Raw genomic sequence first — 24,235 nt, forward strand, 5'->3', positions numbered from 1 at the left:
TCTGAATCGCTCAAAAAACTCTCTAGTCTTCCTCTCATGATATGGACCCCTTGGCAATGAGACCTTCCCCATGACCGTAAGTATTTTGGTTGATAGAACAATTTAGTCTGATGTCTGCTTTGGGTTTGACTCTCGCCCCCCAAACCCGTCCCCATTCCGCATTTCTCCGTCCCCAACTTCAATCGACAGAGATCAGATAAAATGGAAGGTAAAATGATGCGTCTTCTGTGGGGTCCGGGGCGTTGGTGGTCACTACGTGCCATAACCTTCTCCATACCTAACGTTTTGGGTTTATTTACATTCCCATCACTTATAACCACTTATCGTCCCCACATAAAGTAACAGGGTTGGGGGACAGGAGAAGAGCGAAGATGCTACCAGATGTCACCCTACGCCTCGAGCAACCCCAGAAAAGCCAGTTCAGCTCCCTCTAATCCCCTCTTCCGCCCGGGCCTAACTGCGCGGAGGCTCCCGAAGTCACGTGGTCGCCGGGGGACGGGGAAGTGGGAGGCTCAGCCGCCGCCATCTTGCAGGTTCGGAGGCGGAGCGTGCGGGGCGCAGGTCGCGCGTCCGCTTCCCCTCCCCTCGCCCTGCCTCGCTCGGGCTTCTGCGCTCCTCCCCACTTCAGGCTCTTGTGGCCGCTCCCTGAGTGGAGGAGCGGGGAGCCCCGGAGGGCGGGGGGGTGTGTCGGACGCGTGCTCGCGCTTCCAACCGCCAGCAGCGGCCGCGCGCTCGGCCGGCCCCAGCGGCGGCGCGGGGCCGAGGGGAGGGGGCGGCTCCGGCTGCGGGGGCGGCGCGTGGCGGCCGTGGCTGCAGCTGCGGCGGCGCGCTGGGGCCCCGCGTCCAGGGCGCCCCCCGGTCGGAGCTGCCGCCGTGGCTGCTGCTGCCGGAGCCATGTACCGCAGCGGCGCCCGCTCCTCCGTCTCTTCGCACCGGCCTAAAGAGAGCGGCGGGGGCGGCCCGCGCACCGGCCGCAGCTCCGGCTCCTCCTCAGGCCCGGCTCGCCGCACCTCGCCGCTGCCCTCCAGCTCCTCCTCGTCTCGGAACCCAGCTCGCCGTCCCCGCTCGCCCTCAGGGCACCGCGGCCGCCGGGCCTCGCCGTCCCCGCCGCGGGGTCGCCGTGGCTCCCCGTCCCCGCCCCGCGGCCGCCGGGCCTCGCCGTCCCCGCCGCGGGGTCGTCGCGTTTCCCCCTCCCCGCCGCGGGCGCGTCGCGGCTCCCCGTCGCCGCCGCGGGGCCGACGACTCTTCCCGCCGGGCCCGGCCGGTTTCCGAGGCAGCAGCCGCGGGGAGTCCCGCGCGGACTTCGCCCGGGACGGCCGTGGAGACCATCCAGGCGACAGCGGCAGCCGGGTAATCCCACCCCTCGACCGGGACTCCCTCTATACCCTAGCCCCCTCGCCCGGGCTTCCCGCTTTCAGAAACGCCCGCAGCACAGGCGCCCCAAGGCCTCCAGGCCAGAGTCCCAGGATCGAAGGCCCTCCACCCCCCCTCGGGCTCCCTCGGCGACGTCCGAACCTGGAGGTTCCCCCTCAGCCCTGGGAGCCGCTTTACACAATAACGGACTCGGGACCCAGACGGGCGCCTGGTTCGGGAGGCAGTGCATCATTTCAGGAATAGGCTGTTTGTCTCACTCTGGGGTGAGATGCGGAAAAGTTTGCCAGGGCGAGGGGAATGTCCTCCAAACTGTGTGCCTGGTACTTGTTCAGTAGTCGATGTTTCCCTCAGAGTTGCGTGGTTTGGTATCCCCTTAGACCTGAGCTGCCCCGTGGCATCTTTTCTTAGAAAAGAAGCTGAAATGTCTTTGTGGCCAGTTAGGGTTGCCTAAACCTCATCAGCGAAGACACCTAGAGTGTAAACTGTTAGCAAATTGGCGCTACTCCGAAATGAACTGTGCATACCCACAGTCATTAATAAGTACCACCACTTACTGAGTTATGTGGCAGGATTATGCTTCGACCTTCATTTACACATTCCCTTTGAACACTCACAACCCTTTGAGGCGAGGAAGTTAAAATTTTGCCTTATTGAATAGCTGAGGTATCCAGAGAGGTTTGAGCAACTTTAAAAAATGTCATACAACTAAGAAGTGGTGTAGCTGTGATTCAGTCCATGCGTACCCGGTTCCCACCATCCATAATTTTAACAGTTATGTTTCCCTGCTAAAGGAATGGGACATGAGGTTAAGAAGTTCAGTTTAGGAGCACCTGGCTGGCTGGGTTTGTAGAGTAGGGCTCTTGATCTCAGGGTCATGAGTTCAAGTCCCACATTGGGTGGAGAGACTACTTTAAAAATAAAATCTTTTTTAAAAAAGATAGAAGGTTAGACATAATATTGACCTCTCACCGTAACTGCCTCTGGCCTGGGACTGGTGTTTTGGAATTTGTTTTTATTTTCAGTTCATCAATTTTTTTTTAAAAAACCCCATGACAAAGTTTCTGTTTTCTCTGCTTGCTCTCTAAGAGTATTGACGTGCTCTAGGTACTCTGGTCTTAGGTGAATTGACTTGTCACTATGTTAAGATTTTCACAGCTGAGCAGCTATAGTCTGAGGAAGCAAGAAGTTCTACAGAGGAAGCAAAGAAAATTGAATACTAGTTTCCACAGCCTCCCTTTTCTTCAATGCTCCAAGCTTTTCTTCTCAAGTCAGTGACATCACCCATTGCTCAGCCAGAAATAGTGATGGTTTCCCTTCTCCCAAGTCTAAGCTGTCAGATTCACTCCATGTGTCAACATGTCAGCTCTGCCTCCAAGATACATCCCCCAAACTGTCCACCTGCCATTAGTCTAAGCCCTATTGCCTTTTGAGTGGATTATTGCCTTAGTTTCCTTTACATTCCATTCTTGTTACCACCTAGTTTATTCTGTACCTAGCAATCAAGATAATTTTTGTCAATCTTCATTTTATACAATTGAGAAGTATTTATTCAACATCTACCATATTAGACACTGTTCTGGGCACTGGGGATACAACAGTGAACGGTCAAAAACCCCTGCCCTTACAGAGCTTATATTCTACCAGGGGGAGTCAGGCAATAAGAGAAGTAAAATATTTTGGCATATTAAATGGGATTAAGTACTAAGTAAAAACAAAAACAGAAAGGAATTCATCATTTTTAATAGGGTAGCCAAGGAAGGCTTGGGAAGGTGACTTCAATAAAGACTTGAATGAGATGAGAGTAGGAGCAATGCAAGCATCTGGAGGAAGAATGTAGTCAGATCATATCACTCTAATGCTTGAACTCCTTCTGTGGTTTATTACTACACTAAGAACAAAATCCAAATTTTCTGTCTTCTGTCACTTTGCTACAGTCACACTGGCTGTCTTTCTGTTACTCAGAACATGCTAAGCTCATTCCACAGCTTGTTCTTTTTGCCAGAAACATACTTCCATCTGTTTGCAAGGCTGACATCTCATCAGTCAAGGGTCAGGTTAAATAATATCACCTCAGAAAAAGCCATCTTTAACCATCCTATCTGAAGTAGTTCCTTTTCTCTAATCTCTTTCATATTATCACTTTTTAATGACTTTATAGCACTTACTGCTATCAGAAGTACTTTAAAAAACACACAAAACCTGTTATTTGCTTACTTCACCAGAAATGTATAGATTCTGAGAACAGACTCGATTTACTCTTTTTTTTATTTTTTTATTTTTTTATTTTTTTATTTTTATTTTTATTTTTTTTTATTTTTTTATTTTTTTATTTTTTATTTTTTTTATTTTTTTAATATTTTTTATCGATTTACTCTTTTAGTCCCATGCCCAGTACTAGTAAATGAAAGAATGAGAGGTCTCTGATTGGGAGGCTTGGAAGTGTGGTCTTTCATCTAAGAAAATGATAATTTTTAAAAATATGCTTTATTTTTGGATAGTATCTTACCATAGTCATTTCTCTCCTTTTTGGGTGACAATTTTATGACCTCCGAGTAGTACATTTTTGGGTATAGGGATGTCTTGATCCTATAGAATATTACATTATCTTTTACTTTTGTAGAGACGCTCTCCTGGTCTGCGTTCTGACTCTTCTTTGGAACAGAGCTTAAGAATCACTGTTGGCAATGACCATTTCTGTGTTGGCATACCAGAACGGCGGCGGCTTAGTGATCGACTGGGGTCACCAGTGGATAATCTGGAGGACGTGGACAGGTAGGCTTCATTTGGGGTAGGGCACACTATAATAGTGCTTGAAGCTAGAAAAGTTGCTTTTTTCTGAATAATGTATTTGAAAGAGTGGTGCCAGCACTGAAGTTACACCCTGTGTCCAGTACAAAGTATAGCATTGGAAAAGGCTTTCTCAGTGGGAAGAGTGTATTGACGTAGACTCTGTTGCTGAAAGAATTACATAGAAGAAAAGACTTTAATTTAGAATGTCATCCTGGTCCATCTAGAAAGGGGAAGGCTGAGGGGACATAGACAGGACATAAACGTAAACAATTGAGATGGTAAGGATTCTAAAATACTGGAACTAGGATCCTTTCTACAAAAGAAAGTTCTGGACAAAATAGGAAATCTTTTTTAAATGGCGTTTTCAGCTTGGTCAGGCTGAAATATAGATTCAGAAAGGTTTTAGATAAATTCATATCTAACATGTATCTAAATTCAGTATAAAGTATATTAAGCGTTAGTAGAAAAGTTAAAGCTCTTTAAAAATGTTTAATTTCAGTTTTTACAACTATTGAATGCTGAGGGCAGACAAATACACTCCACAGAGTATTAAATGTAGATCTTAGGTATTAGGAACCTCACCACGTGGGAAGTTAACTAATCACCTTAGGTGTTTTTCACCTCACAAAAGTAAATAAATAAGAATGGGAGTACAGGGAAAGTGCTTTCTGAGAGCTGGGAACCATGTCTGTTGTGGTATCTTCCCAGCATATTGGGAGTTTTCACAAATGATTAGCAGTAGCAACAAGTCAATGTAATATTCTTTCAAACTGAGACTGTCCATGTAGTGGTACACTGAGCATAGGCAGACAGGTGGGGGACAGCTGGGCAGGAAGTCTGAAGACCAGTGTTACTCTTTGGTGATATTTACTTCAAAGCTCCAGTGGCAATTTGATGTGGCAGACCAAGGCAGGAGAGTTGTGTGTCATATGACAGCAATTTCTGGGGCACCTGGGTGGCTCAGTAGGTTAAGCATCCGACTTGGGCTCAGGTCGTGATTTTGTGATTCACGAGTTTGAGTCCCCCGTCTGGCTCTGTGCTGACAGCTCAGAGCCTGGAGCCTGCTTCAGATTCTGTCTCCTCTCTCTATGCCCCTCCCCCACTCATGCTCTATCTCTCTCTCAAAAAAAACTAAAAACATTAAAAAATATATTAAAAAAAAGAAACTTCTGAACATAGGGCTTTAAGTTATGTGACTATATCCCTTAATTGAGGCAAAAGCCCTTGCCCTTCTGGCTACTTCTATTTTGGGAAATGATTGAGTAGGTGGTGCCAGGTGTGACTCTCTTCCTTCCTTGTTAAGGTTTTGAGATAACTATAGCATTTCCTCTTGTCACCTCCCCTTTCTATAAGCTTCGTTATGCACTTGTGCTTCAGATAGTGAATTGTCCGTTTTTAAGTTGTAAAAATTAAAAATTGCCTTTTAGGGAGTTTGGGATAGTAATTGTCTTCCCAGAATCATGTGTTTCAGAGAGACAAGTCTGTTTTAGAGAAAATGAGACTAAGGTTCTAAAAGGAGCTATCAGGGGCGCCTCAGTTGGTAGAGCATGCAACTCTTGATCTTGGGGTCGTGAGTTCAAGCCCCACATTGGGCATAGAGATTACTTAAGGAAAAAAATAATAATAAAAGGAGGTAGCAATCCATTCTTTATATTGTTTTGTCCCCTGTATTTTTTCTCTATATGGTTTGTGTGGATAATTACTGTCCAGTAATACCAGGCCATAGGACCACTGGTGTTCTCATGATGTCTCCTGACAGTGTATCCAGTTCAGCTAATGAAACAGGCCATTTCCATCCTTTGTATGTAGGTGCTTTACATTTTTTTCCTGGCGATACGTGGTTAGCTAAGTCACTAGGGCATGCCACTTTTATTCCCAGGGACTCTCGTTCCTGGGGGTGTTAAGTTCGAACCCCAGGTTGTGGGTGTAGAGATTACTTAAAATTTTTAAAAATAAACTTTTCCTGGGACCCTGATAATCTTTCTCTTCCCTTATTTTTTTTTTTTTTTTGTAAAGTTTATTTATTTTGAGAGAGAGAGAGAGAGAGAGCACGTGCTCTAATTTAAGCTTCTAAAGACTTGTGGCTGTGAGTTCAGTTTACCCTGTTAACAAAGTAGTCTGCACGTTCCATTCACAAAATTCTTATCTTAACTCTTCCTTGCCCTGACTTAGGTTGAAGGAGCAGAATTTTTTCTTTCTGATTTGCCTTAGGGAAAAGACAGAAGCAAAGAGCTTTCTTCAGGCATTTTAGGGAATCAGCAGAAGAATGGGAAGTTTGGACTCTACAGGGTCTTTTTTCTTCTTCTTTTTCTTAATCATATACATTTTTTAACAGCTTTATTGAGCCATAATTCACATACCGTAAAATTCACCCATTTAAAGTGTATGGTTCAGGGGTGCCTGGATGGCTCAGTCTGTTAAGCACCCAACTGTTGATCTCAGCTCAGGTCTTGAGCTCAGGGTTGTGAGTTTAGGCCCTGCACTGGGCTCCATGCTGGGCATGGAACCTATTTAAAGAAAAAAAAATGTGTGCAGTTCAGTGACTTTTAGTCACTGAGTTCACAGAGTTGTGCATCCACTACTATGATTAATTTTAGAAAAGTTTTATTACCTGCACTCTTAGCTATTAGTTACCCCCCCCCCCCATGCGATAGTTACCGCTAATCTGTTTTCTGTCTAGATTTGCCTGTTCTGGACATTTCATATAAATAAAATCATACAATATATGGTCCTTTGTGACTAGCCTCTTTCACTTAGCATAATGTTTTCAAGATTCATTCATGTTGTAGCATATAATAGTACTTCATTTCTTTTTGTTACCAATAATATGTCATTGTATGTGTTTTGTTTATCCATTCATCAGAGATGATTGGATGGATAAATTTGGGTTGTTTCCACTATTTGGCTATTGTGAATAATGCTGCTGTGAACATTGGTGTACAAAGTTTTATGTGGGTATATGTTATATGTTTTTTTACTTGTTTAATGCAATTCATAAATACAGAAGTACAGAGAGGGAGCTCCCATCTACTTGCTAGATGAGATGCTGACCAATGCATGAGTAGCTTAAAAAAAAAAAAAGTAGAATAATATAGTGAACCCCCATGTACCCATCCAGCAATCCAACAATCAATTACTTATTTATTTATTTTTAAAGTTTATTTATTCATTTTTGAGTGAGAGAGAAAGTGAGAATCCCAGGCAGGCTATGCACTGTCAGTAGAGAGCCTGATGAGGGGCTCGAACTCACAAACCATGAGATCATGACCTGAGCCAAAGTCGGATGCTTAACTGGCTGAGCCACCTAGGCACCCTGTCAGTTTTTAAAATAGATAGACCTTATACACTATTTAAAACCTTAGAAAAGAGTGGGACTTAACTAAAACTTTCAGAGAGAGTCTGTCCCTGGACTATTCTAAGCTACAGAGGATGGGACCCTTTTTAGGGCTCACTTTTACCGTAGCCAGTTCTTTCTCTTATCCTTTGGGAGACCTGGGGAAGGAAGACATGAGCTTCTAATAAGCATCTTGATTTCTGCCTGTATAGAAATCAATGATTTCTGTATTGCATGATATATATGCATGATATACATATGATAGTTTATTCTTTTAACTGTTAACATACCTTTTTTCATTGTGTTGTTTTTGCCTTCTTTTGCTGAAGGTTACAAGTCTGGATTGATACTGTCTGGGAGTCATCTCATTATTTCTAGCTTCTTTATATTTAGTGCTAGATTAGATCTTGAGCTAGTATGCCATTTGGTGGTGATATGTAATAGTTCTAGTGGGGAGCTGAACATGGAAGTATGGATGAATTTGCCACTCCCCATGGAGCCTGTGTTTTTTCCTCTACACTAATACAGTCAGAGACTTTTTTATGGTAGATGGTATTGTAGTAATAGAGTGGCTCATGGACATTTCCTCCCTGGAAATAGGCGTGTTCATGGCTGACAAACCTATAGAGTAAAATATATTACTCTAGTTATGTTTGATTTCAGAGATCATCCTTGGTTCATTCCAATTTTTTCCTATTTTATTTATTTCCTACTATATCGAGACCTCAAAATTCCCCAGATTCTTGGGGAGGAGGTGGGTAACAGGAACCTGGATTCTCATGGGTGGCATTCTTTTAGAGGAAGTGATAAAGTTTATCTATGATAGTCTTTCGTAAAATTATTTATAGCTGTTACCCAGGTCTACAACTTTGAACAAAGTTCTAGAAAAGGCAACTCTTTGATGTTCTGCTCAGTCCCAGAGAAAGCAACTAAAAAAAAAACAAAATCAAAGAAAAGTTATTTCTCAGAAACTCTACAAAACACAAAAGTACATACTAGAAACTAGAAAACACCAATGTGAGTGGAGTGTGAATGACACATAAATTTTTTAAAAATGTTTATTTTTGAGAGCACACGTGCAAGCAGGAGTTGGCGGGGGGTGGATGGTGAGAGAAAGCAAGACAGAGAATCCCAAGCAGGCTCTGCACTGTCAGCACAGTGCCCAATGCAGGGCTTGAGCTCATGAACTGTGAGACCATGACCTGAGCCGAAATCAAGAGTTGGATGCTTAACCAACTGAGCCACCCAGGTGCCATGACATGTAAATGTTTCATTCAGATTACTTAAAAGTTAGAGTGCTGGAGGATCTTTATTTCTATCTATGATTGAATCAGAAATTTTCTTTTTTGGACAGTAGAAACTCTGTGACCATAGTACCCAAAAAGATTAGGACTATTTTGTGTGATAAAGAGCTCTGAGCTGAAAGGACAGGTGTCCCATCCTATATTTTTATCTTTGTGCCACAGAGGTCCAAGACCATTTTATTTCTTTTTTTTTAAAGACCATTTTATTTCTATGAAAATAAAAATATATAGTGAGCCAAATCATTCCATACTCTTTCATAGACCCAGGATGAGCAGAGTGCTTGTGGATATCCAAGCAAAGTAGAAAAGAGAGAACAAAACAGGCTGTAAATGGATTTTATGGTTTTTAATATGTGACCTAGCAAAACAGAGCATTGGAGAATCTTCTAAAACTTGTGAGAAAATCGTGCCAATTAGGTAGCTCAGTAGTTTAAAAAAAAAATCTTCCCCACAGTGAAATACTTCTTTTCCAAATGGTATATTATACAGAACTTTACATTACAAACAGTAAAAGTTGGGGCCAGTATGATTTCAGTGAGGTGGAAGGCCCAGAGCCATGCAAGGCTCTGCTTTCTTAGCATGTCCTTCCTTTAGGCATCTCCTAAGCACTCTTAAGAGTCTCTGTAGAACACAGCTTGAAAATTATTGACCTGGCCTGATATTTCTCACATTTCATTTATGGATTAATTTTTTTGAGAGGGGGTTGCAGAGGGAGAGGAAGAGAGAGAATCTTAAGCAGGCACCCCACCCAGCACCAGAGCCAGTGCAGGGCTTGATCTCACGAACCGTGAGATCATGACCTGAGCCAAAATCAAGAGTTGGATGCTTAACTGACCTAGCCACCCAGCCAGGTGCTCCCATCTCTCACATTTAAAAGTGCATACAAATCATCTGAAGCTCTTGTTAAAATAATGCAGTTTCTGAATCAGTAGGCCTGGATGGAGCTTGAGATCCACATTTCTAAAAAGTTCCTAGGTAATACTCATGCTGCTAATTGAGACCACACTTTTGATAGCAAAGAGCTAGAATTTAAACTAGCGTGGAATTGTGTAACCCACACTTTTTGTAGTCTGGTAGCGATGTTTTCACATCTCCCAGACCCTCTCGTGATATTCTGCATCCCCAAAGTCTAGTCAAAGAGATTAGCCTAAAAGTTCTGTCTAGATAGATAGTAATAGTTCCCTTTGGTTAGAGATTGAAGCTGCTTGTGCCCAGGGGAAAGGGAGAAGAAATGTTCCATAGATTTGTTCTTGGATTTCATGATTTTTGTCTTTTGTCCTAAGCAATCTGTAGCCCCCTTGCTGAATGTCAGCCTCTTAGAGGCTTATTTGCTCTTGCTCTTTCCAAGTCCATTGTATTCACTGATGCTTGTCTCTTTCCTCAGGGATGACCTGACTGATGATTCAGTCTTCACTCGAAGTTCCCAGTGCTCTCGAGGTCTTGAACGATATATTTCTCGGGAGGAGGGACCTCTCAGTCCCTTCTTGGGACAACTTGATGAGGACTACCGGACAAGAGAAACTTTCTTGCATCGTTCTGATTATAGTCCCCATATCAGTTGTCATGATGAGCTGTTGCGGGGAACAGAGCGGAATAGAGATAAACTCAAAGGCTCCTACTCTGTACGACCTGAGGAAAGGAGCCGGGAGGCCAAACGGCCCCGTTATGATGACACAGAGAAGATACATGGCATGGGCGGTGATCACTCAGGTTTTTCATCAGGGACCCGCAACTATCGACAGCGTAGACGAAGCCCAAGCCCTAGGTTTCTAGATCCTGAGTTTCGAGAGCTGGACCTTGCCAGGCGAAAACGAGAAGAAGAGGAAGAACGAAGTAGGAGCTTGAGTCAGGAGCTAGTGGGAGTTGATGGTGGTGACACTAGCTGTTCTATTCCTGGACTATCAGGTGTCCTAACAACATCAGAGCCAGGGTATTCTTTACATCGCCCTGAGGAAGTATCCGCTATGCCCAAGAAGTCAATTCTGAAGAAACGGATTGAGGTGGACATGGAGCCTTCCATTCAGGTCTCTGCTGCATTTCTTCTAGAATCTCTTGCTAGTCCCTCTAATATCTTAAAACTCGGTTACTTTCCTGAGGGTTGTGTCCCTAATGGTATCTTTGTAATATAGTATCTTCCAAGATTCTCCAGAGTAAACTGTAGGCCTCATAATGCATCAGTAGAGGGCTTCTATTGTCATATATTAGGCTAAGTAAACATTTTGGAGAGTATTTATTGAAAGTTTTTTTCTCTAAATTGGATAGCCCTCAAGGAATCTTTGAATATGGGTTTCTTGGAAGTGAAGCTTGAAGGGCAAAGAGAGTAGACGATCTGAATTTTCCTCATTTCTCTTTAGAGAAAAGATTTATGAGTAGACACTAGGCACTAGACCAGAAACCAGGTGATTCTGATTCTGATTCCACTGCCACTACTTGCTGTGTGATTTTTAGACAAGTTACTGGGCCCTGATGTTTTTTCCTCATCTTTGAAAAGGTGGTCAAGCATGAACGCTAGTTTTTAGCTATTCTCCTAGGAGCTAAAAGTTTCTGAAGAAGTACCTAAGGGCATGTAAGGAAGCAAGGGGAGGTTGATCAGTTAGGTTTCAGAGTTTCCTAATCTCACTTCAAAGTGGCTCCACTTTTATATGTTTCCCCCCCTCCCCTTTGAGGGACCCATAGAAAAGAAACAAGCTAGAGTATATCTCTAAAATCCTTTTGAATTCGTATTGCTTGGTAAGGAGTACAAGAAATGGGCAAAAGTAAAGATTCATGCCAATCTACTTTATTTCCTGTTCCCCCTTGCTACAGCAGAAGCATCTGGACAGACGGAGACCCAAATCTTGAACCTGCCTAAGGATACTGTACCTCCCTTTCATTCATACTTAGCATCCCCCTATTTATTCAAGAAGAACCAACTATTTAAGTATTTGTCTCAATTACTAGTTTTCTGAGATTCTACATAGAGGCTAAATCAGTTGTGTCTGTCTTTACAGCTTGAGAGTTTTTCCAGCAATACCAGCCCCAGCCAGGATCACCCTGTCTACTCTGGTCACCCATCTCTTCCACTAAGTGGTGCTATTGCTGCTTTTGCCTCAGAGATTGAAAACAAGGGGACTATGGTAGAGACTACCTTGAAAGAACCTCAGGGCAACCTCTATCAATGGGGTCCCCTCCCTGGGATGCCCAAAGACAACAGTCCTCTCACAGAGAAGTTTGGAAGTTTTCTGTGCCACAAGGAAAAATTGAATATGAAGCCTGAGGGGTCTGAACGACACACAGACTTCTTGCTGCCCCATGAGAGAGCTAGCCAGGATGGCAGTGGTTTTTCCCGCATTTTGAGCATGTTGGCAGATTCTACCAGTACACAGGAAAAAAGGCGCCGTAGTTTCCCTGACATTGAGGATGAGGAGAAATTTCTCTATGGGGACGAAGAAGAGGATTTAAAGGCAGAATCTCCACCAAAGCCCCTTGGGAGCTCTGAGAATGAAGTCATGAGACAGAAGGCAAGCTCCCTGCCCTCTTCAGCTCCAGCTGTAAAACTAGAATCAATAGAAGACACCAATCCAGAATATGCCAAGATTCATGACTTGCTCAAGACCATAGGGCTGGATATTGGGGTAGCCGAGATTAGTAAACTGGCCGCACGCACTCAGGAACGACTTCATGGCAAGAAACCATCACGTTCCTCTGCTGACCGCCGTCCATCAGTTGACCGGCACTTTTCAGCAGAACGCTGTTCCTCAGTTGACCACCATTTCTCAGCTGATCGGCATTCCGCAGAGCCTCACAGACTGGAGAGCAGAGAGGCACACCATAGCAATACCCACTCCCCAGAGGTGTCCCATCCACATCCAGTCTCCCCTGTAGACCCTTACCTGCTCACAAAAAACAGCCCCCCATTCCTAAAGTCTGACCATTCAGTGGGTCATATTGCAGGACCAGAGGTGGTTGGCAGTGGATTTCAGTCATCTGTGGCAGTCAGATGCATGTTACCATCAGCCCCATCTGCCCCAATTAGACTTCCACATCCTGCTTCTTTATCACAGTTTCATATGCCAAGGGCCTCTCAGTTTGCTGCAGCTCGGATACCTCCTAACTATCAGGGACCTGCCATTCCCCCTGCTTCCTTTGATGCCTATAGGCACTACATGGCATATGCAGCCTCCAGGTGGCCCATGTACCCTGCCTCTCAACCATCAAACCACTCTCTACCTGAACCACACAGGGTAATGCCAGTTACCAAACAGCCTACTCGTAGCCGTCCCAATCTCCGTGTGATCCCCACTGTGACTCCTGATGAGCCCAAGCAGGAGGAGTCAGTGCTAGGCTCAATTCCTACTGCTCAAGTGCCTGTCCAGGTGTCCATCCCATCACTCATAAGATATAATCCGGAGAAGATCTCTGATGAGAAGAACCGTGCTTCCCAGAAGCAGAAGGTGAATATTAGCTTTGGGCGTCCTGTGCCTGAGTCTTCTATTTTAACATAAATTGGTATTTGCCTTTCAGAGGATGTAAGGCCCTTTTAAGTTTTTGGAGGCTGCTGTCCTCACTCTAAGTAATGTATATACTCCCTCTGTTTTTCTCACATTTTCTTATTAGGACTAAACTAAATTCTAGCCCTAGGTCCCACTGTGATTTCTTGACTTTTTTAAGTTTATTTCTCTATCAGAATTATTGGCCTTAGAATACTATGGGTAGGAGTTGAGAGCCTTGAAGTTTTCAATATGACCTCGTCAGGGTGTGAGGAACCAAAATTGGATTGGGTGAAGGACGATCGGTAAATGTGTTTTCATCTTAGTGAATTTTGGATCCATTTCCTGTAGTGATTATGTGGGTTAAAAGCTAATACCTGGTTGTTGCTTGGTAATTAAAAAATCAGCTTTGCTTTTTCTGGTTTGTTTTAGAGTCCAAGAATACAACATATTTTTTGACACTTAAAAAAAACAGTAGTTTTTATACTACAAAGTTCATTGGGTTTTCAGGTATAGGAAGGGAACTGGCTGGGGTAATGATGTAATAATTCTACATATTTTAAAACAGCAGGTAAAAATTAGGGATGAGGAATACAGAATAGCAGAATTTCAAATGGAAAAATTAATGTGTATTCTTAACGTAAAGGTCCTTAGTAACTAATGACTCACTTTGTTTAGGAGCGTAAAAATGTAATATATTAAATTTGGTTTGCTAATAAAGTAATTAAAACCTAAAGAAAAAGAAGGAAAGGAAAAATTAGAGGGTCAATTTTTTTCCAGTTTAAAAGAAATTTAGCTGATTCTTGAGAAAACAAAAATCACCTCTTAATTTTTTATTGCATTTAGATACTCTGAGCTTCAGTCTTTTGTTCTGTTGAAGTCTTTTGGAAAAGAGGAGGGAAAGGTTCAATATAGACAAAACCTGAGACTGTACAGACACTGTTTGGAGATTGAGTGTTTTCCTTTTACTTCCCCTTCAAGAACCTAGCACTTAAGTCAGGGCTGATAATATACAGGTTTTCCACACTAGTCCATTATATACAAACTATATTTGTTTTTTCCATCAACTAGTAGTAATACAGTTGAAATGTGTGCTTTAGGCTATATATACATGGATTTTATCTATCTATCTATCTATCTATCTATCTAATATACCTGGATTTTAAATCTTCTTACTGTATGACCTTGGATATGTTACTTTATCTTTCACAACCTCAGTTTTCTTACTGTAAAACAAGGATAATGTCATGAGGATTAAATAAATTGATGTATGTAATGCAACTAACACAGTGTGTCACCTGTAACACTCATTAGTTCACTTCTTGATGGTTCCCTTTGAGCTCAGAACCACTGTCTAATAGTTGCTGTCAGTGCCTTTAGGTTAACATTAATAGTACAGTGCTTCCTGCATAAAAATAATGCTTTCTGGGCAATGTAGTTCTGAAAAGGATAATTCTACTCTGGAATTTGGATCAGAATGAAATACCAACTTTGCTATAAAGTCAGAACTTCTCTGTGTAGACATTTGGGTCCTTGGATTCAGGTATTATCTGGCAGGAGGACTTACAGAAGAGAGTAGTAGAAAAAGGAGAATGATGGAGGCTGAAGGACACTATTATGTACTTTGCAGGTTATTGAAGAGAGGGAAAAGCTAAAGAGTGACCGGGAAGCTCGCCAAAAAAAGATGTACTACCTCAGGACTGAATTGGAGCGGCTTCATAAACAACAAGGTATCAGACATTCCTGTGCATAAGTGCCTTTTTGCAGTAACTTGAGTAGGAGACCCAAATGGAGAACTGTGGGGACTCTCAGATAAGTTCAGTGATCTGAAGCCTCACTTTTTAAAAAATTTGGCTTAGGGGCGCCTGGGTGGCTCAGTCGGTTGAGCGGCCGACTTCGGCTCAGGTCATGATCTCGCGGTCCGTGGGTTCGAGCCCCGCGTCGGGCTCTGTGCTGACAGCTCGGAGCCTGGAGCCTGTTTCAGATTCTGTGTCTCTCTCTCTCTCTGACCCTCCCCCGTTCATGCTCTGTCTCTCTCTGTCTCAAAAATAAATAAACGTTAAAAAATTTGGCTTAATTAGACTCATAAAAAGTTGCAGTAATAGTTGAAAAATTCTCAGATATTCTCCATGATTATGAGCATTTTATCATATTTTCTATATCCTTTTTTTCCTCTCAATCTGTGTATGTGTGTGATTTTTCCTGAATTCTTTAAGTTTTATATATGATACTCCTTTAACTCCTAAATACTTCATTGTGTATCTCCTAACAATAAAGCATTCATTTGTATAACCATAGTACACTTACCAAAATTAGGAAATTAACCATAGTGTACTACTAGTCTACTGATCTTATTTATATTTCACTAGCTGTCCTAATAATGCCCTAAAGCAAAAGAAAATGGAAAATTATACGTTGCATTCAGTTGTCATTTCTTTCACTCTTTTTTTTTTTTTTTTTCTATAACATTTCCTGGATCTTTATAGTTCATGACATTGACATTGTAGAAAAGAAGTCACATATTTATAGAATGTCCTTTAATTTTGGTTTGTCTGATGTTTCCTTATGATTAAATTTAGGTTATGCATTTTTGACAAGAGCATCACAGAAGTGATGCTGAGTTTGTATCATTATTAGTTTGTCCCATTACTGGTGATATCAACTTTGATCACTTGGTTAAGATGGTGTCTTCAGGAATTTCTTTGCTGCAAAGTTATTATTTTACCCTTTATAATTAGTAACTTATAGGAGAGATACTTCTAGACTGTGTAAATGTTTAGTCAGTCCTCAAATTTCCTCTCACTAGTTGAGCATTCATTGGTGATTCTTGCCTAAATCATTTGTTGTGATGGTTGTTAAATAGTGATTTTCTAATCTCATTATTCCTTCTACCTTTATTAGTTGGCTTTCTACTAGGATGAAGAGCTTCCTACCCATCCCTCCTCTCCCATCTCTTGGTCATTTATATTGGTGTGAAGTCATGGATTCTTCATTTAACAAGTTATAATTATATATTGTCATTTATTTTCATGCCAAAATTGCCCCAGATTTGGCCAGTGGGAGCCCTTAAAGGGTCTCCTGTGTCCTTTGATATGTCTCCATCATTTTTTAAGTACTTCCTTATTTTTTGCACAAAAAGATGTTCCATGATGCCTCTTGATTCCATCTCTTCATCTGTGCCTTTAGGAATTCACATGCACACTGAGGAAAGAACATAATAAGGCTTCTAAATATTACAGCTTGATGACAGTTTGGAATAATAGAGAGTGAGAGAAGATACACTTTCTTCTGTTTGGATTTGGACTGTTTATGGATAAGAAATTTAGTTATTAATCCTGTGAAGATTATTTCATGAGGACCTTCTGTTTGGAATAGGAGATAACATTAGGTGAACCTGAGGCAAAACCTAACACTCAGTGTAGGTACTGGTAAAGGGTCCTTAAATCAAATAAAGTCAAATATGTAACTGAATTCTTTTCGCCCTCTGAATAATTCCTTGGTTCTCTGAAGAAGACCGTCACTGGATTCATAGTTAACAACATAAAGACAAATGCACATAAACTTCTATATACCATTTTGGGGATTCATGGATCTCCTGAAGCCTGCTTGTAGATCCTTACCTAATAACTCCTACATAAGAGATAATGTAATCACTCATCCTTTACCTCCATAGAAGCTTCACCTAAACTAGCCCATGTGATAGGAGAGTCTTTCTTGCCTTTATAAAGGAAAGTTGTAAGGGAAAAGATTTTCTGACCATAGACTCTTGGGAAATTACTACTTGTGACAGAAAAATGACCTGTCTTACTTTCCTTGTGTTTCTTTCTTTTGACATTCGTCTGCTCAGGAGAAATGCTGCGCAAGAAACGAAGGGAGAAGGATGGCCACAAAGACCCACTCCTGGTGGAGGTGAGTCGGCTTCAGGATAACATCATGAAGGACATTGCAGAACTTCGACAAGAAGCAGAAGAGGCAGAAAAGAAGCAGTCTGAACTGGACAAAGTGGCTCAGATCTTGGGAATAAACATTTTGGATAAATCCCAAAAGTCTTCAAATGACAGTAAAGAGACTACAGAGAAGGCTGGGAAAGCAGAAAAATCTAAGAGCCCAGAAAAAGTGTCATCAACCTCAAGCTCCTCTTCAAATAGCAAGGTAACAATTCAACTTTTCCATTTCTTTAAAAAAAATTTTTTTTTAATTTTAAGTAGGCTCCATGCCCGGTGTGGGGCTCAGTCTCATAACAATGAGATCAAGAGTTGCATGATCTACTGACTGAGCCAGCCAGGTGCCCCTTTCTGTTTCTGTTATATCTTTTATTTCCATGGGCTCCTAAAGAAGCCTTCTAACCATTTTCTTAGATTCCTTTTCCAACCTGTTCTTACTCTTGTTGAAGTTATTTTTGTAAACCATAGGTCAGACAACGGGACTCTACTTCAGAATTTTAGCAGTTCTCATTGCCCACAGAATAGAATCCCAAATCCTCAGCATTCAGGGCCCCCCATGTTCTTGCTCTAGCCTTTATTGCTTAACCCACTCCAGCCTGGCTTCTAATCTTCTTGTAACTTATGTATACCATTTTGTGGGTTCATGGTTAGCAACAGGGTCACCACCATGCTGCATAGCCAGTGAATACATTTTAGTTCTCAAAGCAGTATTTAATACAGGGAAGCACTCTCTCTAAAAATGCTTTCTTCCCTTGGCTTCTGTCACATTTCTTTTCTTCCTAGTATGCTGGCTGCTGCTGCTGCTTAGTCTCCTTTGCTACCTATTGTGTTTTGCCTGATATTTAAATATTTTAGTTCTTCAGGAATCAGTCATAGCCCAGTTCTCCAGAATTCTGCTTTTTCCCTAGGTCATTTCATCCAGGTCTATGCTGAAATACCATGCTGACAACTTCTAGTTTTATATTCTAACTCAAAGGAGTCTGGTGAGATCCAAACCTGAAGTCCAGTGGTTTACTCACCATTTCTACTTCGTTGTCTCATAGACACTTCAAAGTCAACATACCCTAAACTAAACAAACTAATGATGTGCTCAACCTCCCTCTTTTCTGCCTTCATTGTTAACCCATCTCAAGGGCCCCAGTGTCCAAGAGTTTTCATGCCAACAACCTGAAAAGCTTTCTTAGTGCTGCTTTTCCTTAACTGCTCCATACAAAATCAATGCCAGATTCTTTCAGTTCTCCCTGCAAAGTAAATCTCAGTTTCATCCATCTCACCATCTTTGTTTCCATCCAAGTTCAAGCCACCTTCAATTTTTGCTTATATGGCTATATTCTTAATCCTTTCTCCAAGTATAAGCCAGTGATTGTAATACTCCCTTACCTACCTCTTCAGCCTCATTTCATGCTTCTTTTTCCCCTTGCTCATTATAATTTCATACTGGCTGGGGCACCTGTGTGGCTCATTTGGTTGAGTGTCTGACTCTTGGTTTTAGATCAGGGCATGATCCTAGGGTTGTGGGATAGAGCCCTGTATTAGACCCCATGCTGACAGCACAGAGCCTGCTTGGGATTCTCTCTCTCTGCCCTTTCCCTGCTCACATGCACGCTCTCTCAAAATAAATAAACTTTTGGGGCACCTGGATGGCTCAGTCGGTTAAGCGGCTGTATCTTGGTTTCAGCTTAGGTCATGATCTCATGGTTTGTGAGTTTGAGCCATGCATCAGGCTCCATACTGACAGGGCAGAGCCTGCTTGGGATTCTCTGTCTCCCTCCCTCCCTCTCTCTCTCTCTCTGCCCCTTCCCTGTGTGCACACTCATGTTCTCTCTCGAAATAAAATAAATAAACTTTTAAAAATTAGTTTATTTAAAATGTTTAATCATTTTGAGAGCAAGAGAGAGTGAGCAAGGGAGGGGCAGAGAGAGGAGGAGACAGAGCGTGAGCAGGGGAGGGGCAGAAGGAAAGGGAGATACAGAATCTGAAGTAGGCTCCAGGCTCTAAGCTGTCAAGACAGAGCCTGACACAGGGCTTGAACCCATGAACCATGAAATCATGACCTGAGCCGAAATCGGACGTTTAACCAAGTGAGCCACCCAGGTGCCTCACCCCACCCCTTCTTTAATATATTAACTATGTAGTGAGCTCTCTCATAATGTATTATGGTTACCGTATAAGATTTATTTCATTCTATCTTATTTAAAACTTAATTAAGATCATGTTTGTTCTCATGCCTGTCTCTTCCACTAAGTAAGAACTTCCTGAGAATAAAAGAGTAAAACTCATTTATCTTTGTGTTTCCCATGGTATCCACTTTGTCTAGGGCATAGTAGGTGCTCAGTTAATGTTGGGAAGGTAGAGAAGAGGATATTCTGTATCCTCTATCGTCCAAGCTCTAATTTTTCTATGCCTTCCTGGGAGAGTCCTCTTTTCAACCAGGTAGGACTATGCTCTTTTTTATACCAGGGTCATTGAGTTCAGGGCCTTTGATGGGAGAAGAACTTAAAAGTTCTGACCCTTTATAATTGACTTATACATCTGGTCCATTTATGCACCAGCCCCATGATGGCCTGTCATCTTGATTTGAATTTGGCTTCATTTTTACTGAAGCTAATATGGATATGTTACAAGTCAGTATTCATTTCAATAGTAAGGAATGTTGTTCCTTCCTCTGGTTGGTATTTTTTCTGTTTTTGCCTCACTTTAAAATGCATAGCTGGCTTGAGGTTTTCTTTCTATTCATTTCGTAAAAATAAACACACACACAAGTCCACGATTCATCTAGCTAGAGACAACTGTCATTAATACCTTGGTGTATATTATTCCAGCTATTCATTTTCTGTTTATAATTTGTTAAACAAATATTTATTGATCTCCCAAGAAAGTGACAGGCACTATTTTAGATAGAGGGAAGTATAGCAACGAACTATATAGACAAGGTCCTAACTCTCATGAAATAGAAAAAGATAATACAAAAGCAAGTACAGGTTAGGTAATGATAAATGCCTAAAAAAAAAAAAAAAAAAAAGAAAACTGGATAAAGGAATATGAGTAGTTACAGAAAGTTGTTTGGATAAGATGATATTAGACATTGTGTCCTATTTGCATAGCCTTTTTGATTATTCAAATGTATTTAGTTACTTGCTTTTTCAGTATATCATGAACATCTTGCCATGTTAATAAATAGATTTCTATAATTTATTTTTAAAATATTTTCTTACAGTTTATTTAATTGTGGAGAGGGGGGCAGAGAGAGAGAAAGAGAGAGAATCCTAAGCAGACTCCATGCTGTCAATGCAGAGCCCTGCACAGGGCTCGATCTCATGAACCATGAGATCATGACCCAAGCTGAAATCAAGAGTTGGACTCCTAAGTGACTGAGCCACCCAGGTGCCCTTATAATATTTTAAATGACCTTAATTTGAAATTATTGTATGGATACCAAAATTTATTTAACCAGTCAAATCACCTCCTGTTTGACAAAATCATTTACTTTGGATAAATGTCAAGGAGTAGAATTGCTAGGTCAAAGGGTATGAAGAATTTTGAGATATGTAATATGTATTCCTAGATTATTTTTCAGAAAGATAGCGCCAGTCAGTACTTGCCAGCAGTGTATACACGAACCCATCCCTTACCTGCTGGGTGTGATTTCTTTAGTGACTCTTTTTTTAAAAAGTTTTTTAAATGTTCATTTATTTTTGAGAGAGAGAAAGAGAAACACAAGCAGGGGAGGTATAGAGAGAAGGGGACAGAAGATCTGAAGTGGGCTCTGCGCTGACAGCAGTGAGCCCAATGAGGGGCTTGAACCCACAAACCAGGAGATCATGACCTAAGTCAAAGTCAGATGCTTAACCAGCTGAGCCACCCAGGCACCCCTCTTTAGTGACTCTTGAATAAGACTCTAATAAGGAAAGATTCTCTTTGAAGTCCTAATTGTTTCTCTTTCTCCAGCCTATCTTCCTCTCCCTACTAACCCATGTGCCTAGTTCTCTGACCTTGTCTCCTCATTCATACTTACCCTCCCTGTGTTCCAAATTATTGTTTTCTGTGCCTCACTCCTCAACATTAACCAAGATTTCTCACTTCCTAAGTACCTTATTCCCAGCTTGCTGACACATGAATTCATATTAAAGTATTTATTACTGGTAACTTAATCTGGGGAGTTGATATGTTTTAAAAGAGGATTCACATTAACTCAAAGGTGTTAAATTCTAAAGATGGTATTTTAGGCAGTTTGAAATATTTTACCCAGATTGTTTTAAGTCATTCCATGTAGATGACCGTCTGCTTTATCTGTGCACAGTGCCCACCCTGCTGTCCAGTTTTGTGTCCCTGGATGTGACTTTGACTTGTTTTCTGCATTTGCTTAACCTGTCAGTTACCTTTTCCATATTGTTTTTTCTTTTCTTCGTAGTTGTCATTGTGATTTTTAAATTTAACATATTTAATTGCATAGAGAACACATTCAACATCTACCAAAGGGTATATAATAAAAAGATTCCTGTCCATCTTTTTTTAAAAAAAATTTTTTTTTCAACGTTTTTTTATTTATTTTTGGGACAGAGAGAGACAGAGCATGAACGGGGGAGGGGCAGAGAGAGGGAGACACAGAATCGGAAACAGGCTCCAGGCTCCGAGCCATCAGCCCAGATGCCTGACGCGGGGCTCGAACTCACAGACCGCGAGATCGTGACCTGGCTGAAGTCGGACGCTTAACCGACTGCGCCACCCAGGCGCCCCGATTCCTGTCCATCTTTGTTCTCTACTTCCTTCTCCAGAGGCAGCCAGTGTTTCCATAATATTGAGTATTTTTCTAAATATTTTGGGATACATAAGTAAATATATTGCCATTATGATGTATTCTCCCTGGTAAGGCAGCACTATGGAGTCTAGTTCTGTTTGAGCCTTGCAGACAGATTTCTCGGGTTTTCCCCAGTTTATATAGATTTAGGCCCTGGAAATACGGTCATATGGCCCTGTATCTATTATAGTGGTAAGCTGCTTGCTTTTTCTGAGAGAAGACAGGTCTAGACTACCTTGAATTCCTTCTGAGTGCAGGTGTTTTCCCTCTAGGAATCCAAAATAAACAGTGAGAATTCCCATACTAAGAGCCCCAAGCCTGCTGAGAGCCTCCAGCCAGCTGCTAAGCATTCTGATCAGCCCATTGCTGCCTATGAGTATTATGATGCTGGCAATCACTGGTGCAAAGACTGCAACACCATCTGTGGGACCATGTTTGACTTCTTCACTCATATGCACAATAAGAAGCACACACAGGTAGGTATCATGCCCACTGTTCTTTCCATTCTCGCCCTCCTTCCCCTCAAACGTCTATACCCCCATCTGCATTACAAAGCTGGAAAATGAAACATTCTCATATGGGCAGGAGCCCCAATCTGAAGAGCCAAGAGATACCAACAAAGGAGACACCATCCCCAGGGCTCAGTCCAGGGGACCTGCCTGTAACTAAACACCATGACAAGTGTAAGTGAGGCTTCTGCCTCTTTTGATTCCTTGAGTACCTGATTATTTGTTTCATTTTATCTATTGCTAGTACTTGCTCTAACATGTGTTTACCTTTTCCACAGGTGATTTCCGTTTAAACAGTTCGCAGAGAGGGTGGGGGTGGGTACCTGGGGGCTTCTGGTCCCCCCTGGTGTGGGGGAGAAAAAGGAAAGAAAAGGGGTCATTGAGTTTTAGTGCTGTTATGTGAGCACCTCTGCCTCTTGCAAATAGACACTGGATCCCTACAACAGACCTTGGGCTTCAAAGACCCAGAGTGAGGCCAAGCAAGATGCTGTAAAACGTACTGACAAGATAACTGTTCCTGCAAAAGGTATGTTCCCCCCTGGCTCCATTTGTAGTTTCTTTACATTTAGCCAAAGAAGAGGTGTCCCTGAACTAGGTACTAGGAAGCAGCATAGGATGAGACATAACTGTTTTGTTAACAACGGTGTAAGAATGCCTTCTATGTGCAAAACAGTGTACTAGAGTCTAAAGAAATAGAGATCTGTAAGACAAGAATGCTCTCTACTCATATGGCCAAAATTCTAACACATGTTACATATACATACCACATACTACTGGCTCAGTTGGTAGAGCATGCAGCTCTTGATCTCAGGGTTATGCATTCAGTCCCCATGTTGGGCATGGAGCCTACTTAAAAAAAATTTTTTTTAATATATGTATACTTTTTTCGTCACTGATTTATGCACTAAAATCTCATTTATTTAGAGTCCACGTAAATAAAGAACAGTAAAAGGTATGGTAATTTAACTGCCTTTTCAACTAAGAACTAGAAAATATTTTTGAATAGTTGTTATTGGGGATAAGTTGAGAAGTAGAAAGTTTCTTTTGTCTTTTTACTTCTCAATTTCTTACCTTTGTAAGTAGTCAACGCTGCTCCATCCTTTAGATCTATATAAGGTAGATTCCTGAGTCATTAATACCAACATGAGAGATCCTCATACAAATGGTACTGAGCTAGCATCCTACAATGCTTAGTGGTAGTTGGAGTTTGAGGAGAGTCAACAACAGAAATGAGTCTGGCACAGAAAACTCCTGAATTAACCAGTTAGTGTTCCCAAGAGGTAGAAGGGCTAGAGGTCCTGAGTTGAAGCTTTAAATTGGGAAAACTGTGCCATTTGGATTCATCTAAATGCCACTTCTGACTGGAAAGTGGGTAAGGTCCTATATACCATTAACTTTTTTGCTGCAAAGGGAAGTGGGATTTCCTTTACTGACGTCCTGGGTGGAAATGACTTATTTTCTTGACTTCTACTTCTTCCAGGGTCTGAGTTTCTGATTCCTATCACTGGATATTATTGCCAGCTCTGTGAGGAATTTTTGGGGGATCCAATTTCCGGAGAGCAACATGTGAAGGGTCACCAACACAATGAGAAATACAAGGTTGGTCTTTGTAGTAGTTGTGGAGTTTCCTACTTTCTCCAGTAATCCTTTTGACTTTGTCAAACCACTTCAGAGCCAGAAAAAGTTGTTAATACTTCAAATTCCGTGTAATCT

The 24,235-nt window shown here is 41.9% G+C and overlaps 1 protein-coding gene across 3 annotated transcripts in view; it reads left to right on the forward strand.

The window, feature by feature from the left end:
- Nucleotides 1-623: 623 nt before the first annotated feature.
- The window catches only part of ZNF318 (zinc finger protein 318), a 33,643-nt gene continuing 10,031 nt past the window's right edge, over nucleotides 624-24,235 (forward strand). Inside the window, exons 1-9 of one of the 3 annotated variants that reach the window (XM_019457204.2) lie at nucleotides 625-1,350; nucleotides 3,995-4,146; nucleotides 10,187-10,826; nucleotides 11,793-13,235; nucleotides 14,902-15,001; nucleotides 17,119-17,423; nucleotides 22,286-22,489; nucleotides 22,599-22,696; nucleotides 22,949-23,038. In XM_019457204.2, coding sequence (XP_019312749.1) covers nucleotides 895-1,350; nucleotides 3,995-4,146; nucleotides 10,187-10,826; nucleotides 11,793-13,235; nucleotides 14,902-15,001; nucleotides 17,119-17,423; nucleotides 22,286-22,489; nucleotides 22,599-22,682 — 3,384 coding nt within the window. In that variant the 5' untranslated portion in view covers nucleotides 625-894 and the 3' untranslated portion in view covers nucleotides 22,683-22,696; nucleotides 22,949-23,038. Of the gene's footprint in view, nucleotides 1,351-3,994; nucleotides 4,147-10,186; nucleotides 10,827-11,792; nucleotides 13,236-14,901; nucleotides 15,002-17,118; nucleotides 17,424-22,285; nucleotides 22,490-22,598; nucleotides 22,697-22,948; nucleotides 23,049-24,002; nucleotides 24,122-24,235 lie in introns of those variants that run through there. The other 2 variants (XM_019457202.2, XM_053904989.1) reach the window with 2 other exon arrangements.

The sequence above is a fragment of the Panthera pardus genome, unplaced genomic scaffold (genome assembly GCF_024362965.1).
Source record: "Panthera pardus isolate Hobbes unplaced genomic scaffold, ASM2436296v1 HiC_scaffold_17, whole genome shotgun sequence".
Lineage (NCBI taxonomy): Eukaryota > Metazoa > Chordata > Mammalia > Carnivora > Felidae > Panthera > Panthera pardus.